This window comes from Mastomys coucha, unplaced genomic scaffold (genome assembly GCF_008632895.1).
Source record: "Mastomys coucha isolate ucsf_1 unplaced genomic scaffold, UCSF_Mcou_1 pScaffold21, whole genome shotgun sequence".
In the NCBI taxonomy this organism is placed as follows: Eukaryota; Metazoa; Chordata; class Mammalia; order Rodentia; family Muridae; genus Mastomys; species Mastomys coucha.
Genome location: NW_022196904.1, coordinates 179,950,802 through 179,960,446, shown reverse-complemented (window position 1 = coordinate 179,960,446; position 9,645 = coordinate 179,950,802). Strand labels below are relative to the sequence as shown.

Below are 9,645 nucleotides of genomic sequence, written 5' to 3'. Positions count from 1 at the left end.
GAGGGAGAGGGAGAAAGAGAGAGAGGGATGGAGAGGAATGGAGGGAGAGAGAGAGGGAGAGGGAGGGAAAGAGAGAGAGAGGGAGGGAGAGAGGAGAGGGAGAGGGAGTGAGAGGGAGAGGGAAAAGGATGGAGAGAGGGAGAGAAAGAGAAATGGAGAGAGGGAGAGAGAGAAGGAGGGAGAGGGAGGGAGAGAGAGATGGAGAGAGGGAAAGAGAGAAGGAGGGAGAGAGGAAGGGAGAGAGAGGGAGAGAGAAGGAGAGGGAGAGGAAGGGAGAGAGAGAAGGAGAGGGAGAGGAAGGGAGAGAGAGAAGGAGAGAGAGGGAGGGAGAGGGAGTGAGGGAGAGAGAGGGAGGGAGGGAGGGAGAGAGGGGAGGGAGAGAGAGAGAGAATAAGTCAACCAGTGACCCCATGAACTGCTCCAATGAGTAGGCAGCCGTTTGTGTGGCTTTCCTATATCCAAACTAAAGCCACAGAAAACACTAAACAAAATAAAGGGTGGAATTGAACTAAAACTTACAAAATGGTACCGGTTTAGTGGCTCTTTCTGACTTAGACATGATTATAACTAGATTTTCACACAATGTTGACAAGTCACCTGGCTAATGAATCTCTTTGAATATATGGAAGGAAACAACATTGTCTCAGGATAAACTCAGCCACATATCTGAGATGTTAGAATGGCTTCTGGTGCAAACATTCTCTAACAGGGACCTGTTGGTTTTATTAATGTTAATTATCTTTAAGTCTAGGCACCTTGAAGCAGATATGTCATCTTACATATCATGTCCCCCACTTTTACTGCCTCAACATTCTCATAGTAATGACCTTCAGAAGCTCATAAGGTTAACTGACAAGTCAGTGTAGTCTGACCCTGCTGGGTTTCCTTACTTACCATGACATCTGTCTAGCACTGACCAATCTTATCAGTCCTGTCTACTGAGCCCTGTCTAGTACTTTTACTAACAAGTACAGGTTTATTGTCCATATATTTATTTTACCAACATCTGTAGGACATTGTTTCTTATAAATAAAAACCTATGTAATTGGTTTTTCACTCAGTCTATGTAGTGGTGTGAGCTTGTAGCCCTGTGCTCCTAATATTGCTCAACACTGGACAAATTCCAAGTGAAGGAAGAGAGCTCTTGACACAGTATCCCCAGGGGAGCTCCCTGCCCTGTGAACTCTACATGGGGCTGGATAACTGACCAGTAAACAGTGTACTGGGCTTCCTCTCAGGTCCACATCTGGAGCTTGCAGTAGACGCCAGTCCCTGCCTTTGTTGTAAGTGATGTATGTCTTCACCTGATCATCCACCTTCTTGTTTGCCAGGAATATCCCCTTGATACCTGCTACCTAGGAGAAAGGTGAGAGATGGGGAGCCATGTTGGGCCAAGGTGGCAGCCTCGGAGATGCCCTGAAAGAATCACCGGCATCTTACACAGGGTACAGAAGGGGAGAAAAGGAGGAACAAATGTCACATTCCCCAAGGTTTACCTTTGTACCCTATACCAAATCCTTACATGCCCCCTCTTATTTTACACATCAGATTTTCCCCATCTTGCCTGTCTTTGTTCCTTGTTCTTGGTTTCACAGAATATTATCTTTAATTAACTATTAACAGTTCCTCTTATAATGACCAAAGGCTTTACCCCTTCCAGAGACAACTGTGTTAGCTCCAGGGATTCTAGTAAACAGGTTTTCAAGTAACTAAGGGAACACCCTTTATGGCCCACTAATACTTCTTAGAAATGAGGTAGACATTATGTGGCAGGTGATCCAACATAGAGGGCTGATGTCAATGCGCATCTCTAGCTCACTCTATGACATTGTATAATTTACATATCTTCTTTTAGGTGACTTTAAAATCAGTGGTTTCTCTCTTTTTCCGTAGTTGCCTGACAAAGGTCCTATGAGATAATGCAGATGCTCTTGCCAGAGTTCCTAATGCATTGGGATTTTCATGCCCGTGATATTCTGAAGGAATAAAGAACAGTACTGCAAAACAAGTAGCTGGAGTTGATTTATCAATTAAATGCACCTTAGGCTAAGTGAAAATTCCACTTGAACGTTTACTCTACATCCTGGAAAGGAGAAAAGATTCTTAGGATGACAATCTTCTGTAACAGAAAGTGATTTGCATATTCCAAAGCCAAAACATAAACAACATTTTGTGTGTGTCTGTGGGTATAATAAATGAAATTGTGTGTGTGTGTGTATGTGTGTTTGCATTGAAAACAAGATAGAGTATGTGTGTGGGGGGGTTCTTGTGTGCTACCTGTATGTACCCAAGTAGAAACTGAACACACACACACAAACACACACACTGAGTTGAATAGCAGGTTTGCTGGATATGTTTGATTGTCAACTGGACTGTATTTAGAGTTCTTATAGAAAGATACCTCTGAGTATACATTTGGCAGTGTTTCCAAAAAGACTCAATGGAGGAGGGAAGTTCCATACCAAATGTAGTATGGTGTGATTCCAGGGACTGGAGAACCAAACTGAATAAAAAGGAGAAGGTTAGCTCGCCATTATTCATTTATCTCTGCTTCCAGACTGCGGACACAACATGACTAGCCACCTCCCTCTTCTGCTGTTATGACTTTCCCATCATGAAGCACTGACTTTCAAGTCCTATGCCAATATAAATAAGCCCCCCTCCCTTACTTTCCACTTGCCAGGCATTGGTTATAGCAACAAGAAAAGTAACTAGCACACTGCACAATGCTGAGATGTTTCACAGGTCTAAGTTTCCTTATCCTACATTCTTCAAGGATCCTGGTTCATTGAAATTCACCACAGCTCTGAAGGAACACTAGTGGGAGGAAAGGAGAAATTTCACTAAGGGAGGATTTTTTTTTCTTCTCTTCTCCTAAATGACATCCTTTAGTTGATGAACTAAGGGCTTTTTATAGTTCATTTTTGTACTAACCTGACTGGCCTTGGAAGAGAATGCCAACCCAAACAAGACAAACAAAAATATCTCAAACAAAGGGACAGATAATGTCAGGAGGAGAACAGAACTATCAGGAAGGGACAGTACCAGAGGAAATTGACAATGAGCCAGGGAGAGATAGAACGGATGATTAGACTGTTCCCTTGAACTGAAGGTAGAGGAGGAGAACCTGTATAAAGATGATGGCACTCGGTGTGCAAGAGAGAGGCATGGGTCCCTAGCTGTACCCTTCCTTTCTCATCATCTTCCAGTCAGTGTATTTCTGGAAGTTTCAGGTCTCACACATTCCCAGGCAGCCTGGGTATATATTTTTAAGGCTACTTTCATTTGTTTACTTGTATGTGTGAAAGAAATTATGTTTGGAGTGTGTACATAAGCCAGAAAAGGGCACCAGATCCCTTGAAGCCAGAATTGTAGGCATTCTCTTAGTGCCTGTCTTGTTAAGTGATATTGGTATTTGAACCATCATCGTCAAGACTGTAAACATCTCTCCAGCCTCCAACCTTAGTCTTTAAAATCCACTGCAAAGCAAAGCAGTGGTGATACATGCCTTTAGTTCCAGTACTCAAGGAGGCAAAGGATCTCAGGATCTCTGAGTTCAAGGCCAGCCTGGTCTACATAGCAAGTTCCAGGACAGTCAGGGCCACACAGAGAAAGCATGTCTTGAAAAAGAAAAACAAATGAACAAAGAAAGAAAGAAACAAAACTATCAGTAACAACAAAATCCATTGCAAAAGATGCTCATTAAATCTAGATGTTTTATATTTCCTCTAGAACATGGAACCTTACTCTACTTTCTGTAGATCCTCCTACCAAAGAGAAGCTTTTTTTGGTGTTCTTTCTAGCCAACAAGCTCTCTCCTAAATCAGTTGCCCTCCTGCAACTTACACTCAGGGCCTTGCTGTTTATTTTCTGGTAGACCTATAAATAGGTCTGACTCTCGGTCTATGACTCACTGTTGCTGGAGAATACCTGGGCCGTGCCTGGGACATCCTTGCCTGAGAATAGGCATGTACAAACACACATAGGATAAGCATGTTAAACAAACAGAATATACTTGTTCCATATCCCATAAGAAGGGAAATTTCTTTGAGTCACACAAAAAATTCCTACAGTCAAAATCAAGAGAATGAAGAACAAATGTTGTAGAAAAGGGGTATTTCTGTGTAAATTTCTGCACTTATCCTTTAACTTGCCTGTCTTGAAGCTAGACACAAAACAACAGAAATTTTCCTATGTATTCTGAAAAACTGAAGCACATTCCTCATGTGGATGGTTCATGATCTGTATGTCACTTTGGGATTTCATGGCTTCATGTCTTATATAAGCAAATGGATAATCAGTTTGATCCACTGAACCATTGGGTCTTTTAGGCCAACAACTTTCAGTGTTTGATTGCAACCCAAGTTAGAAATATATTCATTCTAGAACTAATTTTCATGTCCAAATGTATGTGTTAGGAGACATACATGTGGACATTTTTATGGCAGCATACCTCAGCCACATGAAGTACAACAGAAATAAAACATAAGATATGTGGTTTTGGTCTTCATCTGAGAAGGAGGCACTTAGCATCCCATTAACTCTAAATATTCTTTATCACATTGTTGAGTGAAATCATTAGTGTACCTGCTGCTGTTGTTCCTGAAAGTCCAGTGAGAAGCATGTGATGGTGCCCATGGGTACAAGTGCCTGTTGCAGTGTGACTTTATTCTTTGTGTATAACATGATCATCATCCTAGCATAAAGGTATCCATGGCAACTAATTGAGACCAACACAACAATAAGTAGGTGAATTATAATGTTAACAGATTACTGACAAATTCTGTAAGAAAGAGAAGGGAGACAGACTCATAAGACTCTGATCTGATTGATATCTTAGCCATCATCCCCTCCTGCCTTCCCATATGCACAAATGATCTTAGAAGATACTACAGTATATAGGAAGTAGAAGGTTAAGTGAAAGGTTGCCTCCATGATGCTCTTTGCATGAGGCCATCACTTACAATGGAGTAGAGATTTTTGGTGATACAGCTGTTTGAGGGATCATTCATGTTCCTGAAGGCAAACTTTCACAGGTTCTCCAAATTGGACTTTTATGAACTCTTAGTTTTGATGCCCTAACTGGGGTGAAAAAACATTTTGGTTTCTTCACCCCAGGAAAAGTTAATGCAATATTATGAGGCTGACAATTCCCTCTGGGAATCAGATTGAGGTGCAGAGGGACATGACTGCAGGCCCCTTGGCAGATTATGGTGTCCAGGTGGCATGGTCATCTGTTAGCCATGTCCCTGGGACCTCAGCAAAAGAAAACTAGGGATCTGCTGAGAGAAAGCAATTAGTTTGATCTGCCGTGGGCTGTCCCTTGCATCAGAACTACAGGAAGGGTCTGACCAAGGTTATTGCAGGGGCAAAGTCCCTGTGGAGTTTATAAGCAGCCATCCATCTGGACTAAGAATTGTCACTGAAGGTTATAAAAGCAGATAGAATGGAGGACAGGCACTAGAGACAAGAAAGACAAAGAAACACCAAATAATAGACAGAGTATTGGGACATGTGAGATCACTCAAAGAGTTACAGTTTCTGTGTCCCTACAGAGAGAGTTCAGCAGTCACTAAAGGAGTGAGAAATGAACCTCCCATGACAGAGCACCCAGACTGTAATCAGAATGGTTACATGCATATGAGCACATGGGTGTGTAAACACATGCATTCACATACACACACACACACACACACACACCCCTCTGAAATTACCAAGTGTTGAGGAATGTGTGAAACAATGACAATACTCATACCCTCAAGATGAACTGCCACTTTAAAATCACATTGATGGCTTCATGAACATATTTATATTTAATTTGGCAATCCTACCTTTAAGTAAGAGGTAATGGTTCTGTAAGTATTTACAGATGTTTGAATCACAATCATACAAATCTGAAAGCAACCTAACTACTCTCCAACTAATAAAGAATAACTACAGCATATTCACAGAATGGAATGCTACTCAGCAGTGAAAATGAACATGGGCTGATATAATTCACACTGCATGCTATGCACCAGATGACATTCAGATGCACTCTTCCAGGGCAAGGAAGGCTAGACTACAAAGCTTACATCTAATATTATGCCACTAATTGTCATTCTACAAAAGACAAAGCTGGAGCCTAGGAGAAGTCAAGTGTATGCTTCTCAGTAGTAAAGGTTGACACAAGAATTGAGTATATGCCAAAGGACATTAAAGTGAGAACTCTGGGGATTGGATTCCTTCCACATCCTTATTGTAAACTTAGTTATGCGACTGCATGCACCTACCAAAAGCCTCAGAATCCTATACCAAAGGGGCTATTCCTTATCCTATATTACTTATGACTCTTTTATAAAAACTGTAAAAAGCACAAAGGTTAGAAGGAAAAGCTCAACGTCTTAGCCAGACTTACATGGATACTTTCAGATATAGCATCACAGTATCCTGTTTGTGTGATGTGAGCCAAGCCATTCCATTTATGTGACCCTTAATTTTATAGGGAACTTGGGAAACAATGGTCACCATAGAGAGAAATAACCAATAGTGTGTCTGTGATTTAGGTCTGGGAAATTCTCCATGGCGGCCACTGGGCACATGCATCATATAGGTAAGGAGTTAGCCAGTGAGAGTAAGAGACTGTTTTCAGTTTATTTAGTTTTAATCAACATTAATTTGAGTTGATAATCAATTTGGTTTCTGGCCAAGTTTATTTATAGGTATGTGTCTCTCCTTTACCTATGGTAAATTTTATGAAATATAACTACAGATCAACTACTTCAAGTAAAAGTTTACTGCATGATTTGAGTTGAGTTGGAAATATAAAGTATAACCTTGAGTTTTCAAACAGTATGAACATATAAAATATTCTGTGAGCATTGTTTCTCCTGAGCATATATGAAACACAAATAATTTGTATGTTTTTGCTGGGATTGAATGTATTACTATTATTGACTTCATCTGTTCATTGTTTACTTTTAAAACTTTTGTTATAATAATTTTGAAGTCTCTATGTAGCTTGTGGGGTCTCACTATATACCCCTGACTAGCCCCGTGCTCTCTGGCAGATCAGGCTTCCCTTGAACTTACAAGTGCTGGGGCTGAAGGCATAGCCACTATGCCAGGCATCAAGTTGTATACTTATTGTAGTTTACAGCGTCAGCCTAATGCACTGTTGCTAATATGATGTTATTGCAGTGAGTTTTAAATTGAAGACTTAATATTAGGGGAAAGCATCAAAGAAGGTTCATCAGAACAAGAATTCTTAACTCAGCTGTTGGTTCTGGAATGGATATTTGTGGCTTTTGGGGGGGGATATGAAAAAGCCTACAAGAAGACACCGTATGAAAAATTGTCAGAATACAAGTTAATGACACTCAAAATACTACATTCAACTGGTTCACTCTCAACACCAACCTTATATTAAAGGAGTATGCTGTTGGCACCCTATTAAAGAAGAGAGCAATGATTATTTGACAACCGAACACTGTTTTCTCTTCTACACAAGTACATCAATGGATATATTCTACTTTGAAGTAGGAATCAGAGAATAAATTAGCAAACTAACTTGCATAGCTGGGGATGACTGCACTAGATTAGTTCTCAAAATTGCACCAGCCTTTTCTGGTTAGAGGGAGTTCAGTGGAGTTAGTCTACTGCCTTCTCCAAGGAACCTTGGTGCTATGGCTTCCTGGGGATATCCCTCCAGTTATTTCTCGCATTGTCTTCTCTGCATTGTCAAGCAGCGTAAGAGGCTCATGGGGAAGATGGAATACTTGACCAGCAGCTTTAGATGGTTGAAGTGGACCCAAGCAACCCACTATACAGTTTCCTAAAAGAGTCTTTCTTCTGTCAGAAGAGGGAAAGAGCTGTGATGCCTTATTACATTATAAAGTCACAAATTAACCTGGATGAACACAGGTGAAAATATTTGCTGGTGATGTAAGGGTGAGAAAAACCGCAAACCCAGTGTGAATGCCCACCTCTGTACTGAGTATGCATCAAGTCTGTACCATCAGCTTACAACCCATACCCCACTATTCCACAGAGCCACACAACCCTCCATGAAAACAGATCTCCACTTATTGGACTCAAGCTCCCTAAAGCCTTTTGCCAGGAGTCCATGGCTGAATCCAAGTCACCTTTAAGTTGCTACAAATTTCTCAAGTTAGAATTCGACCTCCTCCTGTGTGATCCTCCAACTCAGCAGAATGATGCTTCTAATGCAAGGAGGACTCTGGTTTCTGCCTTCGAAGTATCACATAGTAGGTTACCACTATGCATCACACCTCATATCACCACACAAAACACATTTGCTTCAATTGTATGTATTTGGCTGAATTATACAAGAAATTTACTGTTTTTCCCAGCCACATTACTCAAGGGCACTTGAAGTCCAAAAGAATTATATTCTCTTTGCTAAGTGTCCATATGGTTCCCATTCTTATTCTCTGTCTTTGTATAAGAATCTCCAGTGAAGAAGGTTAAATTCTAATGACCCCTAGAGACCAATTAAATTGAGCTTTATCTCCAAACCACAGAACGTATCTCCAGGTGCAAAACAGCATCATCCATTAAAAATCTTCAATATGGTCATGGTCTAGATAATGTCAGGCTCCAATTTATTCACTTATTATTAAATGCCTTCCAGAATCTGAAATCTAATCAATTATCCAGTTTTCACCCATGTCCCTGACAAGCATTATTTTGTACAATTAGGATGGCTAGCACACTTTATCAAAAATTTAACCTGTCTGTCTATCCCTTGGTTCATTCTATTTTTAGCATTTGGGGCAGATTACACTTCTCCAATACTTCCTTCAGAGGGTGTCACTGAGACTGATAAGAAAACACGTCACTCTGAGAAAAAGAACTGGGCATACACAGCTGATGATGATCTCCCTTGGTTTAGGATCTACCCGATTCATACATGCCTTGCTGGACCTAATTGCTGTTCATACTTACACTTCTAGGGAGGAATGCTTGACTCACCATTTATTCCTAAGATTTTTAAATTGATAAGTTGAGACACAGTCTCAAACATAAACAGATGAAAGGCTATGACCTCCATTTGTTTTATTCCTTTCTGCTTCTGTTGGAGTCCAGTCTAGTTCAGGTAAAACATGGAAATTGCTTCCTGACCCATTCAAACCCCAACAGACTAAGTCCAAGCTCCCAGAGGATTTTTTTTTTCAAGAGTTTGAACACAAAAGTATGGTCATAATCAACTGTGGCAAAAATTGAGTGAAAAGCAGGCTCACAGAGCTTGTGTTAGAGATATTGCCTTAAGTAGTATGGCTTTCTTCTCAATAAAACCAGTAACACCATGCGTTTTTCCCCAGTGACATTGAAAACACAAGACTAACTTCAGTAGTGAGAAAAAAATTACATGGATCTGGGTATATTCTTCATACTGATTCATGCCCTGCTTCAGATCAGCATCTCAAGGTTCTAAATCACCAAGGAGACCCAGGCTCCCTGAATGAAAAGCACAATGGTAAACTCACCCATCATGTCAAGGGCAACAACGGAAAAACAGTGATTTCTTCCTTCTTCACTTCATTTGTTTGTATCTTTCTTCCTTCCTTCCTTCCTTCCTATCTATCTATCTATCTATCTATCATCTATCTATCTATCTATCTATCTATCTATCTATCTATCTAT

General features: G+C 40.6%; 1 protein-coding gene across 1 annotated transcript in view; it reads right to left on the bottom strand.

Moving 5' to 3' along the window:
* The window catches only part of Sorcs3 (sortilin related VPS10 domain containing receptor 3), a 609,790-nt gene that overhangs the window by 96,345 nt on the left and 503,800 nt on the right, over positions 1-9,645 (bottom strand). Inside the window, exon 10 of the mRNA XM_031390639.1 lies at positions 1,209-1,355. Coding sequence (XP_031246499.1) covers positions 1,209-1,355 — 147 coding nt within the window. The remainder of the gene's footprint in view (positions 1-1,208; positions 1,356-9,645) is intronic.